This window comes from Panthera tigris, chromosome A2, assembly GCF_018350195.1.
Source record: "Panthera tigris isolate Pti1 chromosome A2, P.tigris_Pti1_mat1.1, whole genome shotgun sequence".
In the NCBI taxonomy this organism is placed as follows: Eukaryota; Metazoa; Chordata; class Mammalia; order Carnivora; family Felidae; genus Panthera; species Panthera tigris.
Window position 1 is genome coordinate 80,508,911 of NC_056661.1, and position 19,461 is coordinate 80,528,371.

A 19,461-nucleotide genomic window follows, 5' to 3' on the forward strand; every position below is an offset into this window, starting at 1 on the left:
TCAATCATCTATAGATGGACACTTAGGTTGCTTCCATATCTTGCTATTATAAATAATGCTGCAGTAAACATAGGGGCACATATATCTTTTTGAATGAATGTGTTTGTTTTGGTTTGGGTTGTTTTGTTTTGTTTTTTCAAATAAATATCCAGAAATGGAATTGCTGGGTCATGTGATATTTCTGTTTTAATTTTTTTAAGAACCTCCATACTATTTTTCGTAGTTGCTAACACCCTATTATATTTATAACCCCAATACCCTATTATATTTATAAGCCCAATTTATAACCCTACCAACAGTGCATGAAGATTCCCTTTTCTCCGTATTCTCGCCAAAGCTTAGTTCTTGTCTTTTTGATAGTAGCCATTCTGACTGGTGTGAGCTGGTGTCTCATTGTGGTTTTGATTTGCATTTCCCTGATGATTAGTGATGCTGAGCATCATTTCAAGTGTCTGTTGGCCATCTGTATATCCTTTTTAGAAAGATGTCTGTTCAGGTCCTCTGCCCATTTTTTAATCAAATTATTTGGATTTTTTGCTATTGAGTTGTATGAGTTCTTTGTGTTTTGAATATTAACCCCTTATCAGACATGTCATTTGCAAATGTCTTCTGTTCAGCAGGTTGCCTGTTTGTTTTCTTGGTTGTTTCCTTCACTGAGCAGAAGGATTTTATTTTGGTGTAGGTTACAAGTGTTTATTTTTGCTTTTATTATCCTTGCCTAGGGAGGCACATCCAGAAAAATATTGCTAAGGCCAATGTCCAAGACATTACTCTTAGGTATTTTATGGTTTCACATCTCATACTTCAGTTTTTAATCCATTTTGAATTTATTTTTGTGTATGGAGTATTCTTTAACATGTAGCTGTTCACTTGTCGTAACACCATTTATTGAAGAGGCTGTCTTTTCCTATTGTGTATGCTTGCCTCCTTTGTTATATGTTAATTGACCATATATATGTGGATTTATCTCTGGGCTGTCTGTTCCATTGATCTATGTGTCTGTTTATGTGCCAGTACCATACTGTTTTCAGTACTATAGCTTTGTAGTATAGTTTGAAATCTGGGATTGTGATACCTCCAGGTATCAAAAGAACCAAAGATTTGCTTTGGTTCTTCAGAATCTTTTTTGGTTGCATACAAATTTTAGGATTATTCTAGTTCTGTGAACAACACTATTGATAGGGATGATAGGGATTGATAGGGATTGCATTGAATCTGCAGATTTCTTTGGGTAGTTATGCACATTTTTAACAATTGTTCTCCCAATCTTTGAGTATGCTATATTTTTACATTTATTTGTGTCATCTTAAGTTTCTTTTGTCAGTGTCTTACATTTTTAAGAGTACAGGTCTTGCAACTCCTTGGTTAAATTTGTTCCTAGGTGTTTCACCTACAGTTGTAAATGAGATTGTTTTATTAATTTTTCTTTCTGCTGGTTATTATATAGACATGCAGTTGATTTCTGTGTATTGATTTTTGTATCCTGCAACTTCACTGAATTCATTCATTCTAATTTCTTGGGGGTGGTGTCTTTAGGGTTTTCTATGTATAATATCGTGTCATCTGCAAATAGTGACAGTTTTACTACTTTCTAATTTGAATGGCTTTTCTTTTTCTTGCCCAATTGCTGTGACTAGGACTTCCAGTACAATGTTGAGAGTAAAAGAGGCAAGAAATAGGCATCCTCACCTTGTCCTGATCTTAGAGAAAACGCTTTTAGCTTCTCACCATTGAGTATGATGTTAGGTGTGGGTTTGTCATATATGGCCTTTATTAAGTTGAGGTATGTTCTTTCTGTACCTACTTTATTGAGAGTTCTTATCATTAATAGATGTTGAATTTTGTCAAATGTTTTTTCCACATGTATTGAGGTGATCATATGATTTTTATCCTTCATTGTTAATATGGTGTATCATGTTGATTGATTTGCAGTTATTGAACCGTTGTTACATTCCTTGACTAAATCTCACTTGATCATGGTGTATGATCCTTTGAATATATTGTTGAATTTGGTTTCTTAATATTTATTGAAGATTTTTGGCGTCTGTATTCATTAGGGATATTGGTTTGTAATTTTGGTTTTTTTGTAGTGTCTTTGGTTTTGGTATTGGGGTAATGCTGGCCTCATAGGATGAATTTGGAACCATTCCTTCCTCTTCTGTTTTTGACAAAGATAGGTATTAACTTTTTCAAGTGTTTGATAGAATTCTCCTATGAAGCCATCTGATCCTCAACTTTTGTTTGTTAGGGGTTTTTTGGTTACTGATTCAATTTCATTACTAGTAATCAGTCTGTTCAGACTTTTTTCTTTTTTCTGATTGAGTCTTGGAAGATTGTATGTTTCTAGGGATTTATCCATTTCTTCCAGGTTATCCAATTTGTTGGTGTATAATTTTTCATTCCTTTGTATTTTTGTGATGTCAGTTGTAGCTTATCCGTTTTCATTTCAAGTTTTATTCATTGGAATATTCTTTGTCTTAATGACTGTAGTAAAGGTTCATCAGTTTTATCAAAGAACCATCTCCTAGTTTCATTGATTTTTTTTTCTTTTTTTTTTTTTCAGTCTCGCTATTTCAGTATTTTCACTATGATCTTTATTATTTCCTTCCTTGTAGTAACTTCAGGTTTTGTTTGTTCTTTTGCTAGTTCTTTTTCTTTCAGGTATAAGGTTAGATTGTTTGAGTTTTTTTTTTTTTTTTTTCTTTCTTGAGGTACGCCTGTATTGCTGTAAACTTCCCTCTTAGAACTGCTTTTGCCATGTCCCAGAGTTTTTAGACCATTGCATTTTCATTTTTATTTGTCTCAAGGTAATGTTTTGACCCGCTGATTCAGTAGCATGTTGTTTAGCTTCCATATGTTTGCTTTTTCCTGTTTTTTTCCCCTGTGATTCTAGTTTCATAATGTTGTGGTTGTAATAGATGCTTGTATGATTACTATGTTCTTAAATTTATTGAGACTTGTTTTATGGCCTAACATGAAATCTATCCTAGAGAATGTTTCATGTGCACTTGAGAAGAATGTGTATTCTGCTGTTGGATGCAGTGTTCTGTTTGTATCTGTTAAGTACATCTGGTCTAATGTGTTGTCAAAGCCACTGTTTCCTTACTAATTTTCTATTGGATATTCTATCCTTTGATGTAAGTGGGGTGTTAAAGGCTACTCTGATTATTGTGTATTACCGTCCATTTCTTTTTTTATAACCATTAATTTTTCTATATATTTAGGTGCTTCTCTGTTAGGTGTATAGATAATTACAATTCGTATAGCCTCTCATGGATTGATCTCTTTATCATTAAGTAATGCTTTGTTTTGTTTCTAGTTACAGCCTATTTTAAAGTCTGTTTCATCTGGTAGAGTATTGCTAGTCCAACTTTTTTTTCCTGCTTCCATTTGCATGGACTATCTTTTTCCATCACTTCACTTTTAGTCTGTATATGTCTTTATGTCTGAAGTGAGTCTCTTGTAGACATCATGTTCTTACATAGAGGGGTCTTGTTTTATCCATTCAGCCACTCTGTCTTTTTTGGCATATTTAGACCATTTACATTTTAAGCAATTATTTTTTTTTAATGTTTATTTATTTATTTTGAGAGAGAGAGAGAGTGCATGGGTGGGTCAGGGCAGAGAGAGCGAGAGAGAGAACCCCAAGCAGGCTCTGTGCTGTTAGCATGGAACCTGATGCAGGGCTCGATCCCACGAAAAGTGAGATCATGACCTGAGCCAAAATTAGGAGTCAGATGCTTAACTGACTGAGGCACCCCCATTTTAAGCAATTATTAATAGGTATGTACTTATTGCCATTTTGCCAATTGCTTGCTGGGTTTTGTTTTGTTTGGGGGGTTTTTTGTAGCTCTTGTCTTTTTTTTTTTATTCTTCTCATGCTCTCTACCCTCATGATGTGATGACTTTCTTTAGAGCTATGCTTGGATTCCTTTATTTTTTTTTGTGTGCCTATTAAAGTTTTATGGTGTGTGGTTACCATGAAGTTCATATATAACATCAGTCTATATTAAGTTGATAGTTGCTTAAGTTCAAGTACTTTTTACATTTTTTTGTTTTGTGTATCTGTTGACTGATTTTTGTAGATAGTTGATTTTCCTACTTTTGTCTTTTTACCTCCTTACTAGCATTATAAGTGATTGAACTACTATCTTCACTATATGTTTGCTTTTACCAGTGAAGTGTTCCTCTCACCATGTTCTTCTCTTATTCTTTTCACTTAAAGAATTCCCTTTAACATTTCTTGTACAGCTGCTTGAGTGGTCATCAAGTCCTTCAACTTTTGTTTGTCTTGCAAACTCTTTCTCTCTCCTTCCATTCTGAATGATAACCTTGCTGGGTACAGTTCGCTTGGTTATAGGTTTTGTTGTTGTTGTTTTCCCCTCAGCAATGTGAATGTGTCACCACTCGCTTCTGGTCTGCAAAATTTCTGCTGAAAAGTCAGCCTTATAGGGTTCCCCTTGTATGTAGCTGTTTGCTTCTTCTCTTACTGCTTTTAAGATTCTCTGTTCATCTTTAATTTTTACCATTTTAATTACTGTGTGTTGGGAAGGACCTCCTGGGTTTCATCTTGTTTGGGGCTCCCTTTATGTCCTGGAGCTGGTCTCTATTTCCTTACAGGTTGGGGAAGTTTGCAGCCATTATTTCTTCAAATAAGTTTTCTGCCCCATCTCCCCTTTCCTGTGACCCCTATAATATAGATGTTCTTATACTTGATGTTGTTGCAGAAGTCCCTTAACATATCCTCATTTTTTAAGTTCTTTCTTTCTTTTTGCTGTTGAGCTTGGTTGCTTTCCATTACCCTGTCTTCTCGATCACTGATCTGTTCTGCATCCTCTAATCAGGCATTGATTCCCTCGAGCTTGTTTTTCATATTTTCTGTCTCTTTGTTGAAGTACTCACAGTATCATTCACTCTTCCCTCCAATCTTTATGGCTATTACTTGGAGCCTTTAATCAGGTTGAATGCTCATTTCCATTTTGTTTAGCTCTTTTTCTTGGATTTTGTCTTGATCTTTCATTTGGATCGTATTCCTGTCTCCTCATTTTGTCTGACTCTGTGTTTGTGTCTGTGTGTTAGGTCAGCTCCTTCTCCTGCTCTTGAGAGTAGTGGCTTTATATAAAAGGTGTCCTGTGGTGCCCAGTAGTGCAATTCCCACCTGGTCACCAGAACCAGTCCCTCCAGGAATGATTTCTGTGGGGGTTGTGTGCACTCTCCCGTTGTGACTGGTCCAGCACTACTGTGGGTGTGGTGCATTGACAGGCAAGGCTTCCTCCAACATAGCTGGCTTAAGGGTCAGGCTACAAACTGTGGCAGGTGTGTTGATGAATAGGGCTTCCCCCCTCTTCTGTCCATAGTTGCTTTTGAGAGGCACTAGTTCTAACCAGGGCTGCCCACCAAGTATGGTGGGATGGCCGCCACATTGGATGGGCGCCTTTGGGTGGGGTGTTTCTGCAGGGAACATGAGGTGGGACAAGAGTGTTAGCAAGGCAGATGGAGAGTGTCACAACTGGCTCCCACCAGCATCGGGACCGCTAGGCTGAAGGAGGGAAGGGAAATGGCACCTGCCAGCACTTTTCGTTCTGGAGAAAATTCCTACGGAATTTTCTGCTCCTCTGGCACATACTGTATAATTAGTAAATCTCTGTCACATATAAATAACCCAGGCACTTTCAAACTGTTGCCTCTGTGCTGGGTCTTAGAGCAAGTGATATGGCGTGTTTGCCCTTTAAAAGCAGAGTCTCAGGATAGCCTTCCAGCTCCTGGAGTGAAGTAAGCCCTGCTGACTTTCAAAGCCAGATGTTAATGGGGGCTTCTCTTCCCTGTGTAGAGAACCTCAGGGCAAGGGTGCCCAGTGGGGACTAGATCCCTTTACTCCCCAGGGAGGACCTCTGCACCTGTGAATTCCTTCCTGCTTAAGGGTTGCCACCCCAGGGATTTGGTTCCCAGCCGCACCTCTTCCCCTCTTATCAACGTGGCTTTCTCTTTACGTCTTTAGCTATGGAAAAGCTGTTCTGTTAGTCTTCAGGTCCTTTTCAGAGTGAGTTCCACTGTGTGCAGTTGCAGCCTTGATGGGTTCGTGGGAGAAGATGAGCTCAGGATCCTCCTACGCCGCCATCTTCCCAAGCTCCTCATCTTTATTTTTAGTTTTTATGCATAAAGTGACAAACTGTCTAAATCTGGCTTGTTTTGTAGATAAAGCAATGGTTTTAAAACATCACCCAGACAAACGGAAAGCAGCTGGTGAACCAATCAAAGAAGGAGATAATGACTACTTCACTTGCATAACTAAAGGTAAGAAAATACCTTAGGGTCAGGAATTTGTAATGGTGGTGATCATTAAGTGCTAGGATTGGATTTCTAGTGTATATACTGTAGTTAATTTAAGTATACCATGACATTTAAAAACACTTTCGGTTATATCTGGTTGTTTCTGATAACCCACCCCAGAGCCTTACTCCCAAAGCGAGGTTCTCTCAACCAGCAGCATCAGCAGCACCTGGCAGCTTATCAGGAATGCAGAAACCAGGTCCCCACCCCGGGTCCGCTGACAGTCCGTGTATTAACGAGATCTTCTGGGGATTCTTATATGAGAAACTCCTCCTGCAGTCATTTCATCCTAAGTGTTCTCTAACAAGAATGCTAAGTTATTTCTCCATTTCAGATACTTTGTAGGACTAAATTGTCCTCAGATGTTTTGCTAATTTAAATCCAAAAGTTGATTGTATCCTGCTGTGGGACTCAAGATGACGTTCATTGCTCTTTACATAGCCATATGTTCGTTAAGCAAATTAATATAGATTGTTACCATATCTAAGTGTGTGTTGTTAGGTGTGATTTTACATTTTGATGATAACTTTTTAAAATCGTGTACACCCCTTTCAGACTTACTCTTTTGGGCCTACTCTTACGTAGTGCTCAAGATGCTAGATGCTAAAGGTTCTTTGTTTTTGTTTTTGTTTTTGTTTTTTTTACAACCTTGGACTCTAACAGTTAATTTTCTAGCTATTTCTATTTCCTTGGAGTCATGCATTCTTAAGGGATGAGTATTTAACCACTGTTTTGTCACTTGCCTTCCAGAAGAGGTACTGAAAGAAGTTATGAAGTCAGATTCTATCCAGTAGCACTAGTGGTATCATTACCTACATTCAATCTTTTCCTTCCCACAAACACACAAAATTTTTAAATATGAAAAATAACCTTTTTAAAAAAATGTTTATTATTGAGAGACAGAGAGACACAGAGTGTGAGCAGGGGAGGGGTAGAGAGACGGGGAGACACAGAATCCAAAGCAGGCTCCAGGCTCTGAGCGGTCAGCACAGAGCCCGAGGGGCTCGAACTCACGAACTGTGAGATTGTGACCTGAGCCAAAGTTGGTCAGCTAACCGACTGAGCCACCCAGGCACCCCGAAAAATAACTTTTTTTTTAAAGGAAGGGGATTTTTTTCTCACAGAGAAAAAATGTAGCATCATAGTAATGTGACCTTACCATTTTTTCCTCAGCTTATGAAATGTTATCTGATCCAGTGAAAAGACGGGCATTCAACAGTGTAGATCCTACTTTTGATAACTCAGTTCCTTCTAAAAGTGAAGCAAAGGACAATTTCTTCGAAGTGTTTTCCCCAGTGTTTGAACGGAATTCTAGGTGAGTTAAGGGATCCCCTTGTGATCAGAATGCTATATTGGCCCGCTTCATGTAATCTTCCAGGTTTCTGCATTTTTCCCCTGATAAAAGTTTTGTTCTCTTTGTCCTTCTCTACAGTATTGAGCCCCTCTGGTGAATGTACTGCTCTCATTTATTTTGCTCTCTGAACAGAAGTTCTGCCTTTTTTCTTTTTTTTTTAATATTTATTTTTGAGACAGGAGTGACAGAGCATGAGCGGGGGAGGAGGGGCAGAGAGAGAGGGAGACACAGAGTTAGAAGCAGGCTCCAGGTTCTGAGCATTTAGTACAGAGCCTGATGTGGGCCTCGAACTCACAAGCTGTGGGATCATGACCTGGGCTAAAGTCAGACACTCAACCAACTGAGCCACCCAGGCACCCCAGAAGTTCTGCCTTTTGATGGTGAAATTCCTTTACACCTCATAGGATATTTTTCTTTTTGATTTCCTTTGTGGGAAAGAACAGTAACTGACTTTATGTAGTGTGATATTTTACTTAAGTGATAGTAATTTCCCATTCTTTTGCTTCCCTTTTACTGATGGGTACATACTCTTTCTGGCCCCTTATCATCTGATAAAGCTTTTGTTCTTTTGGAACTGTTTTCTTGGAGCATTTCATTATCATAAAGTTCTCTGACAAAGGATGAGATATCTTTTTTTTTTTCTCTCTTTTGGTGATTTTTTTTTTTTTTTAATGTTTATTTATTTTTGAGAGAGAGACAGAGCACAAGCAGGGGAGGGGCAGAGAGAGAGGGAGACACAGAATCCGAAACAGGCTCCAGGCTCTGAGCTGTCAGCACAGAGCCCAATGCAGGGCTCGAACTCACGAGCTGTGAGGTCATGACCTGAGCTGAAGTCAGACACTGAGCCACCCAGGTGCCCCAAAGATGAGATATCTTTAATGTTACTGTATTTGTAATTTATTTCATCGAAGTCCGTTTTTAAATGGTGTATATCAATATTCTGTGTTTTTTGGTTTCATCTGCACCGGAGGGTTTCCTTAGAGCACAGTGTGGCTGCATGTTGGAATCACCTGGAGAGGCTAAAAAACTCCTGATGGCTGTGTTCCACTTGGAGAAATTTTAATTTAATTGTGATTTCAGTTTAATTAGTTTGGAATGCCTGTAGGGTATTTAAATACTCCCCGGTGATTCTAATGTGCAGCCAGGCTTAAGACCCACTTCATTGGCTTAGTGCAACTTAAATATTTTCTCCATCCCCTCTCCTCATTTTTTTTTTTTTTAACTTTTTTTTTTTAACGTTTATTTATTTTTGAGGCAGAGAGAGACAGAGCGTGAATGGGGGGAGGGTCAGAGAGAGAGGGAGACACAGAATCAGAAGCAGGCTCCAGGTTCTGAGCTGTCAGCACAGAGCCCGACGCGGGGCTCGAACTCACGGACCGTGAGATCACGACCTGAGCCGAAGTTGGGCGCTTAACCAACTGAGCCACCCAGGCGCCCCGCTCCTCATTTTTTTATAATAGTGTTGAAGGTGGTAAAAACAAAATGGTGTAATACATTTTGTTGTGGAATGGTTTCATAGAGTAGAAAACATGGGTCAGTAACAGCCCACAGAATCCTTTCCGAGATGATGGATGAGCTGCTTTAGAAGTCCTGACTCTTAGTGGGGATGGTCATGGCAATGAGAGGGTGGGAATCTTCCCTCTATATTAACATTTTTAAAAATCTGGGGGGCGCACAGGTGGCTCATTTGGTTGAGTGCTTGACTCTTGATTTTGGCTCAGGTCATGATGCCACAGTCCTGAGTTAGGCTCCCTATTGAGTGTGGAGCCTGCTTAAGATTCTCTCTCCCTCTGCCCCTCTCCCCCGCTCACACTCTTACTCTCTAAGAAAAAAAAAATGTGAGCCTGCAGGTTGCTTCTGTGCTGCCTGTTTAGAGGCAGGAGTACGTGAGCTTGGGAAAGGGGGCACTGCCTGTTTTTCCTAGCTAGTATGGCAGCTGCCACAAGCCTGTAATTTGTAGAACTGAAGACAACCTGATGGTGAGAACATCGTTCCATTGTTTTCCCCAACCCCATCTACCCTTGTCCTCTCTCCCTGCTCCTGTATTGTTCGACACTTCACTGCTGATCTTCCAGCCCCATTTCTTAGTCACAGGGGATGTAGAGGATTTATAAAAAAATGTTTTTTAATAAATTAGTTTGTCTGTTGACCTTTGTACAGATTTTGAATTGAATTTTTGTCTTTTATTATTTCAGATGGTCAAATAAAAAAAATGTTCCTAAACTTGGTGATATGAATTCATCATTTGAAGATGTAGATGCATTTTATTCTTTCTGGTAAGTGAATACACTGTTCCTATGATGCTGTCATTTTTTAAAAGGATAAGTATGCAATAAATACTTGATTTTTCATAAATTTATTGAAAAATAGAATCACAGAACAAAAGCACTCTATTCAGAAGTAATCATAATAGTTTTCACATACTGCTGTAATCTACGTGATATTTAGGCTTCTATGATTTTTAAAATCTGTTTTCTAATCATCACATTTCTAGATATCAAGCATACTATTAAGGAGCCATTTGATTTCAGTAAAAATGAAAATATTTTCATTTGTCTTGCTATTAAAAATACTTGAATACACAAGGAAGGCAGTGCTTTTTTGTCTCTGATTCACTAATGTTTAATGAACACAATAAATACTCATGGCCAATTTGTATTACATTTGCTATATTTTCTGATTAAGTATCTGGTAAATGAAAACATGAAATTGTGAAACAAAAATAACCAAATTTAGCTCTACCAGTTGTAGTTGCTTTTCCCTTCAGAGGATACAAATCAGAGATACAATAGCCACTATGAGGGCTGCCTTAAGGCGTGACAGACTAGGAAAGGAGAAAGTAGGGAGAACTTAAAACAAGTTCCAGGCAAGAGAAAAAGCTAATGGAGAGATGGCAGGGAGGCGTGATTTTAGTTTAGGGGTGAGGAGTGTACTTTTAGATTTTCATACCAAATCAGTGTCATTTAACAAAGAGGAAGAAGACGACTTGAGCATAGTGTTAGGTCCACCATGTGAGGGACGCTGTCTGCAAGACGACCTTGCCTTTAATGTTTCTTAGCACTATATGCACCTAACTTAATCTTACAAGGAAGATTTTTATTTGTTAGCTTGATTTTTTTTTTTTTTAATTTCTATTTTAGGTATAATTTTGATTCTTGGAGAGAATTTTCTTATTTAGATGAAGAAGAAAAAGAAAAAGCAGAATGGTATGTATGTAAGTCACTAATAAAGGAAGATAGTTATTTGTGATGACGTAAAAATATACTACATATATTTTTTTGTATAAATTTCTCTTTGTGTATCATTTTTTGAGTTGAGTGTTTTGAGATCCCATCTCACAAGTTAAACTAGATGGGGCCACATGGTTAGGGTATGTTAACAAATGACCAACGAATATAATTGTCACAAAAGCTCAGTTCAGCAAATTATTTTTCTTCTGTTTGCATAACTGGTTTAATTTTAGTTTTCTTTGTGTGTGTAGGGAAATACCTTCGACATGAATATTCTAAAAAAGCCAACAAAAATTAATACTAAGTAGAATCACCCTTTAATGTTAATATCAGACATTATTTACACATAAATTTATAAAATACTACATTTTCCAGTCATACCATCTATAACCAATACTTTGTTTCCAATATTTTAAGTCGTGATGAGAGGAGATGGATTGAAAAGCAGAACAGAGCAACAAGGGCACAAAGAAAAAAAGAAGAAATGAATAGGATAAGAACATTAGTTGGTAAGTATAATTAGTATTTTTAAAAAGGTTCTTTGGGGGCGCCTGCCTGGGTGGTTCAGTCAGTTGATTCTGGGTCAGGTCATGATCCAGGGTCGTGGATCAAGCCCTGTGTCACACTCCGTGCTGAGCATGAAGCCTGCTTAAGAGTCTCTCTTTCCCTCTGACCCTGTTCCCTGCTCACAGGTGTGCACTCTCCCAAAATCAGTCAATTAATTTAAAAGGATCTTTAGTTAAATGTTAGAAATTGAATTAGAAATTGAAAAAATTAACTTTTTTTTCTGGTAGACAATGCATATAGCTGTGATCCAAGGATAAAAAAATTTAAGGAAGAAGAAAAAGCCAAGAAAGAAGCAGAAAAGAAAGCAAAAGCAGAAGCAAAACGGAAGGAGCAAGAAGCTAAAGAAAAAGTAAGGTGACATTTGATGAAGCTAGACTTCAAATTGTTCATAAAATCTTTAATCTTCAGATCTCTTTTAAAAACTATAATCTTGACGTAGAGAATTAGGTGCGACTGTGCGTAAATCTTGGTAAGTTGGTACCATTGATAATTACAGGGATATTCTTTACCAGCAAATTCTTACTAAGCAAAAACATGTTGTATACATTCCTTTAATACTATGCTTATTTCTAATGTTTCTATTTTATATTTTTAATAAATGTAGAAAGAACTTTACCAGCTGCTTTTCTCAGTTTAACCTTCCATCTTCAATAAGTTGACATGTCACATTTTTTCCTAATTTATTAAAAGATTGAATTTGTAAAACAAGGTTACAGACATTTAGAAATCCTAATTTTCTTATTAAAATAATTTTATTTTCCATTAAAGCAAAGACAAGCTGAATTGGAAGCTGCTCGGTTAGCTAAAGAGAAAGAAGAGGAGGAAGTTAGACAACAAGCATTATTGGCAAAGAAGGAAAAAGATATCCAGAAAAAAGCCATTAAGAAGGAAAGGCAAAAACTTCGAAACTCATGCAAGGTGCGTCAGACTGTGATTGAACCAACACTAGATAACAAGTAAATCCAATTGCTAATTAAACTTAAGAATATTTCTTTTTTATATTATGTAAATATAATTAAACTGGTGTACACATTTTATCTCATTTAAACATCTCTTAAATCCTTAAAATGCTTTTAAATTCATGTTTTTTTTTTTAATTTCACGTGCAACTGTGATCAAGGCTTTTTTTTTTTAACATAGCCATCATGCTGTTTTCAAACCCCCAAAAGACTTGTTTGATATTCTAATAGTCCATATTCATATATTTTTGGTTATCCCAACAATGTCTTTGTATAGTTGGTTTATTCAAATTAGGATCCAAATAAGACCATTTCAAAGGCTTTAGTGTATGTCTCCTATTGTGTCTGTAACAGGTCCCCATATATTTTAATATATGCCATTCTGAATCTTCAGTTGATAACATAATTGAAATTACTCTGACCTGTCAGCAGGCTGTGAAAAAGGTTTAACCAGAATACAAACACAGGTGGTCTTTTCAGGCTTCTGGTTGGTGAGAGGAAAGTCTAAATAGAAAAAAATGAAATGTTTTCCTCGGATTTCACCAAGAAAATTGTTTTGAGAAGGATGCAGTGTATCATGGTAGTAAAGGGTATGGGCTGAGAGCAAGCTGCCTAGCTTTGAAGTCATTCTTCACTTAACACTTACTATCTATGGGCCCTCAGGAGGTTACGTCAGCCCCTTTGTGCCTTAGTTTCCTCACCTACACATTAGCTGAATTGGTACCTAGTAATAGTGTTATGATGTTTAAATGAGAACATTCCCATGCAGTATGTAGCATATTTGGCATATAATGAGAAATCAGTAAAAAATTTAAAGAGGCCAATTAGAAAATAGAAAGCTTGAATAGTTCTTCGAGATGATGCATAAACGAGGGTAAAAGTTCTGGCGTTACATGACTTTGTTTTTATTGCTCCTTTCCAGGAGTTCATGTATTCATTCATCATATATCTGGTGAGTGCTTACTATGTGCAAGCAGTCATAATTGATGTAGATCTAATGATCATACAGTCCTCGCCTTCCAGAAATCTGGTTAATGGTGGAGAATGACAAGGGAACAGGCATTTCAAACACTTTATCTTACTAGGATGAGGAAGGACCAAAAAACAGGTAGTCAAGGGAGGTTTTCTGGATCTAGTAGGATTCATCCAGGTGAAGTAGTATGTGTATGGGGTCAGAGATGAGAGAGGTCAGGGAGCATTGAGAGAAAGCAGAGATCCATGAAGTGCGGTTTAATGAAGCAAAGGCCACCGAAGAGGTAAGGAGCCAGGTCTTGAAGGATGTTCTGTGTCTTGCTAGTTCGTATCTGCTCCTGAGTTGGTTTCGGTCAGGATGCTGAGGGAAGGCTTGAGGCAGAAACAGTTGGGAGTCTTTTGCTATAATCCAGGTGAGAATATTGTGCCTTTCAGAGAGGGTGGGAATAGAATAAGGTGAATGAAATGAGCCAGTATTTGGGAGGCAGGACAGGCTGCTGCCTAGGTGATACTGATTGTGTGCTGGAGGGAGGTAGTGTTAGTACAGGAGTATTTACATGTGTTCCAGTGTCTTGCATGGAACCCTGGGTGGATGCTGGTATAATTCAATGAAACAGAAAATAAAGGAGGAAAAGCTGAAAGGAAATGAAGAGTTCAGTTTATAGCCCTTTCCACCTCTGCCAGTTGACTTCAGTTTAGGGCATGTTGAGCGCACTGAGATGCTCAAATGGAAATTCTGAGTGGGTGGTTGGGTGTACAAGTCTGGAGTTCTGGGATCACGGTCTTCTCTATCTCAGTGGCACTAGGAGCCGTGTGAGTAGATCACCCAGAGAGAGGGCTGAGAGGGAGGAGGGTGGGGGATGCAAACACCCAAATTTAGGTACTGAAAGAGGAAGAAGAGCCCGAGGAGTGATGCAGACAGGTAGGAAGAAAATCTGTAGTGCTTTTTGGATGCTAGGGAAGGGTCAGCAGTAAAAGCATTGGGACCTTAGTGAGAGCCAGACTGCGTGCATTAAGGAAGCAAGGAGAAGTAAGGAATGGGAGACATTGGGCATAATCCTTAATCATAATTTTTCTAATATCTCCTGTTCCTTAACACATTACATTATCTTTTTAATTTCACATTTAAAATGTCTAGCAAACGTTACAGTTGAGCACACAGAAGATAGAATAGGCAGCCTAACAAAGAGAACATTGAGTACTCATACAGAATTTGATTCGTAGGTGGTTCTGAGGAATCCTTCTTTTATAACATCCAGAGATCTTCCACACCATCACCTTTTTTCTGTTTTGCTTCTCCATCGTCTTGGTAAAAGCATTTTTACTGCTAGCTGGTCAGGGGAGAGCCCTGGGAGTGTGGTTGTTAATGTTCAGAAGGCCATACGTTCACTTGAGGTATCTCTTGAGAACTTAATGCTCTGCTTATTGTGTTTATGGACATATCGTTCAGTGTCAGTAGATAAAAGATGAAAATGTTTGTGTTTGTGCTTCTAGACCTGGAATCACTTCTCTGACAATGAGGCAGAGCGGGTTAAAATGATGGAAGAAGTGGAAAAACTTTGTGATCGGCTTGAACTAGCAAGGTATAACCATAGGAGGGCTGTTGCAGTCTTTTCTTGGGCTTTGGATAAAGTTTCATCCCTTTTTTTCCTTTAGCTTACAGTGCTTGAATGAAACACTCACATCATCTACAAAAGAAGTAGGAAAGGCTGCTCTGGAAAAACAGGTAATAGAAGAACGCGTCACTTCTACTTGTATTTAGCGTTTAGTTCTGCTTACAATATTGCTTTCACCTCAGGATTTCCCCACCTTACATAGAAGTTACTAATAAAGGCAAAGAATCTCATTTTTCTCTTTGTGTCCCTCAGTATGTGTTACTTCTAGTAAGCGCTTTTGTTATTTTAAATTGGACTTTGTCTGTATAGTTGTTACCATGTATAGTGCTTGAGTTGTGTATCTAGCACGTTAATAATTGTTTGACTATTCCTTGAGCATTTTTGTAGGACATTAACATTTAGAACCAAAAGAGAGGTTTGTTCTGTCTAGTGTATACCTTTTATGGTACAGATGAGGAAACAGGCCCAGAAATCCAATTTAATGCAGTAAGTATTAGTACCTACAATATACAGCACTATGCCTAAGTAGTTTGGAGAAATGCTTAATGCTGTTGCTGCCACAAAGGAGTTCAGGAAACTACACTGAGGAAAAAAGGCCTGAGGACCAAAAGATGGAGGATCTGCAGTAGGTGCTGTAGGTTAAATAGGAAGTGCCCAGTACAGGGCAGAGTGGTCAGGGAAGGTTCAGTGAAGGGTTTGAGCCAGGCTTGGAAGATGGACAGGGTGAAGATGAAGGTCAGAGGAACACATGAAAAACCATATCACATGGGAGAGACATGGGAGATGGTTAGAAAAAGTAGAGCCAAATTAAGCAGGTTTGTAATACCATGATGCCTGATTTCCATTACTGCAGAGGTCTGAGTAGCAAAGAGTTAACATAGTATTAGTCTGGCGTTTGTAGGCAGGATGTGCCACGTAAGTGTGACTAGTTACAGGACTGGCGCCAGAAGGACTTGGGACTGTGAGGGATGATGGGAGTCACTGGAATCGCTGGCACTGGGGTGAATGGTTCTAAGGGGTGGAAGGAGGGAAATGAGTTACAGATGACCGACCCCAAGAGAGCCGTTAACAGAGCAAGAAGGCCACGTTAAAGGTTTTCTTTTTTGTCTGTGCATGTCTAAAGGTAGACTGGAAGGAACGTTGTTAAGGGTGGAACTTGAAGATAACACAGGCCACTTTCTATGCCTTTACCTTCTTGTAGAAAATAAAGGATATTCTCTTCTGAAAAGAGTGGGGATGAGCTTGAAGAGAGGTGTGAAATGGCTTGTGGGTGAAATAACCCAGTGTCCATAGACTCGACAAGTAGTGTCCAAAGCAAACAGAAGTCACACAGTATGAATACAGGGCAGGGCAGGCTGTGCTTGGTTCTTGACTCCTCAAGCAGAGCTCTGCAGCCCAGAAGCCGGAGTGAGGCAAAGCCAAAATGAAAAGCTGATGGCTGGTTTTGGGGTTGGCTCGGGAGGTGTCGTCGGTCATTGTCAGGATAGTGAGATGTGAGAATTGCAGGGAGAGTAGCTAGATGCTTTAAGTCTTTGACTTACCTATGATATTTGTGTAGATAGAAGAAATAAATGAGCAAATCAGAAAAGAGAAAGAGGAAGCTGAGGCTCGAATGCGACAAGCGTCTAAGAATGCAGAGAAATCAACTGGTGGGAGTGGAAATGGCAGTAAAAACTGGTCAGAAGATGATTTGCAATTACTAATTAAAGCTGTGAACCTCTTCCCTGCTGGAACAAATTCAAGGTACTGGTTTTAATGAAACTTGTCTTGAGCATGTATACTAGGGACTTGTCTTGAGCATGTATACTAGGGCCTGGGGAGAATGCAGACAAGCACCCAGAGAGCACTGGTTAGAGCAGAAACTTCCAGGGAATGCTGGAGTCTAAATTTTGTGCCACAGTAGAAAGTGTGAAAAGCAGGGTGTATTTTGAACCTGCCGGTTTTTTTCAGTTCACACCAACTCACATACATGTATGGATGCCATACAGTGGACGCTTCACCAATTTTTCAAGAACTTAAAGATCGTGAGACATAAACCGTGACTCTCATGTTGGCTTATTCCATTGTGGCTAGTACTAGGGACTAGGTTTTTGCATTCTGAAGTTTTCTCTTATAGCCTTAATCCTTCTTTCTGGCTTCCCACCTCAAACCAGAACTTACTGCAGAGTCTGAGTTTAGAACTCAAAAGAAGACTTATAGATCCAGCCTCCTTTCTATAGTTGAGGAAACTAAAGCTGTTGGCAAAGAATGATTTCTCTCTTTACACGTCCAAATGGCAGTATACACAAATGTGTGATTTTCTCTTGGTTTGTACACAGAATCTGTAAGGTTTTCTACAGACTTGAAGCCAAGATTATATACAGTTGGTTTAAACATACGAAAAGCAAAAGGTGTAATCCAGGTAATAGTAAGGAGACTACCAATTTAGAGTGAATTCTGTAGATATTATAGCTAACTTGTATACATTACAAACCTAGGGATCATTCTGGCTTTTATTTGGGGGTTTTTCCCTCTTAAATTTATTACATTGGTGTCTCTAGATGGGAGGTTATTGCTAATTACATGAACATCCATTCTTCTTCTGGAGTCAAGAGAACCGCCAAAGATGTTATTGGCAAAGCAAAGAGTCTTCAGAAACTTGGTGAGTTAGTTTTGCAAAATCAATATGTTTGCTACCTCAAATGCATTTTTCAAAAATCTGTGCAATTTAATGACTGAATGAAGATGACCTGCAATAAGTTTTTTTCATTTCTCAGACCCTCATCAAAAAGATGACATAAACAAAAAGGCATTTGATAAATTTAAAAAAGAACATGGAGTGGTGCCTCAAGCAGACAACGCAACACCTTCGGAACGGTTTGAAGGTAAATTTTGTTTTTCTTTAAGTAGAAACTGCTAGCCCTGTACCTACACTATGTGAAGACAGACAAAATGTAGGGGTCTGTGTTCAGAATAATTAGAAAATAAAATGTTTAGCAGACTAGAAGATGGACAGCAAGCATTTTCAGGACATTCATATAACTGAAAATTACAGTTCTTCTGTTTCAGAGGCCATTAGGGAAGGAGCTGGGTTTCTTTTGTTTACCAGATTTTACAAAGCAGTATTAAAGGATGTGGGGACAGCTGAAATTTGAATACGCTCTATGGACTAGGTAATAGTATTTTATCAAGGTTAATTTCCTGATTGGGGAAAATACACTATAATTATGACAGAAAATGTCCTTGTTTGTAAGGAAAAAGCTAAGAAGTAAAGGGGCATCATGTCTGCAACTTACGTGGTTCAGAATAAATTATGTCTGAGATACACAGAGAAAATGCAGGCATGGTAAAAATGTTTACATTTGGGGAATCTGGGTGGCATATACAGGGATTCTTTGTTCTTCTGAAATTATTTCAAAATATTAAAACATATTAGGGTGCTGACATTGTCTTAGGTGTTCTACCTAATTTGATTAACCTGGACCAGTGTTTCAGACTCCAAATTGTGACCCCCTAAGTGGGTCATGAATAGAAAATATCAGAGAGCATTACACCTCTTACATAAGTGTAAACAAAGTTGTGAAACTTTTGTTCATGTATATACATTTGGGATGTGACTTGTTTTCTTACGGTGAGTGGCTGACAAAGTTGGAAAAAGTTCTATTTCACTTCGTGCATTTTTGAGCCACTAATCTTGAATATGCTTTCCGGATCAGTTCCAAATGCATGTTTTGGGATTAACTGATAACTCAATGTGATAACCTACCTCTGTCCTCTAAGAGTCCCACTTTTATTAATCTGGTATATTATCCCAAAATTTCAGTTTGAAAATACTAGAAGAGGCTTATCACACTGTGTTATAAAAATCAGAGGTGATTTTTTTGGGGGGGGGGTCTAGGCCGGGCATTATTTAGGCTCTTTTAAGTAACAAAAGCAAGTTACAAAACACTTGGAAGGCACTTCTAAAGGGGTTTATTCTCCTCCTTTTATGCCCTCCATCTTTTTTCCAAGAGAGAAATCCATGGTGTTAAATGTGGGCTTCAGACCAATGAAAGGAAATTCCACTGAGGGCTTCCCTGGAATTTGAAAGCGGACTACATCCAGGTTTTTAACTATTTAACATTTTCCTACAAATGGGATGTGTAATACTTACAATCTTAGATAGACCTATATTTGTTTCTGATACATGTTGAGAGGTCTTGTCAAGCATAAAGGGGTTAGTTTAGTAGAGGTTCTTATTAGCATTGGTTCTGCAAGAAATGTGTTGAAAATGCCACACTGGAACACAGAATCTAATGTCACCTTGCCTCTACACTGAAACTTTGGGCACTTGGCTTAATTTTCCTAGGCTCTTTCTTCCAGTGTAAACTGAAAATGTTTTTCAGGGTCTCATCGGCCTAAAAGTTTAACTGTCAGGCAGCTTCCTTATGATTTATCATTTACACTTGTGTTTT

The 19,461-nt window shown here is 38.4% G+C and overlaps 1 protein-coding gene across 5 annotated transcripts in view; it reads left to right on the forward strand.

Moving 5' to 3' along the window:
• DNAJC2 (DnaJ heat shock protein family (Hsp40) member C2) overlaps nucleotides 1-19,461 on the forward strand; it is a 38,680-nt gene that overhangs the window by 18,387 nt on the left and 832 nt on the right. For 4 of the 5 annotated variants that reach the window (XM_042964941.1, XM_015538244.2, XM_042964946.1 and 1 more), the window contains 12 exons: nucleotides 6,196-6,294; nucleotides 7,504-7,645; nucleotides 9,880-9,960; nucleotides 10,825-10,890; nucleotides 11,332-11,423; nucleotides 11,709-11,830; nucleotides 12,250-12,399; nucleotides 14,907-14,995; nucleotides 15,069-15,138; nucleotides 16,587-16,771; nucleotides 17,569-17,669; nucleotides 17,785-17,892. In XM_042964941.1, coding sequence (XP_042820875.1) covers nucleotides 6,196-6,294; nucleotides 7,504-7,645; nucleotides 9,880-9,960; nucleotides 10,825-10,890; nucleotides 11,332-11,423; nucleotides 11,709-11,830; nucleotides 12,250-12,399; nucleotides 14,907-14,995; nucleotides 15,069-15,138; nucleotides 16,587-16,771; nucleotides 17,569-17,669; nucleotides 17,785-17,892 — 1,305 coding nt within the window. Of the gene's footprint in view, nucleotides 1-6,195; nucleotides 6,295-7,503; nucleotides 7,646-9,879; nucleotides 9,961-10,824; nucleotides 10,891-11,331; nucleotides 11,424-11,708; nucleotides 11,831-12,249; nucleotides 12,400-14,906; nucleotides 14,996-15,068; nucleotides 15,139-16,586; nucleotides 16,772-17,568; nucleotides 17,670-17,784; nucleotides 17,893-19,018; nucleotides 19,121-19,461 lie in introns of those variants that run through there. The other variant, XM_042964943.1, reaches the window with a different exon arrangement.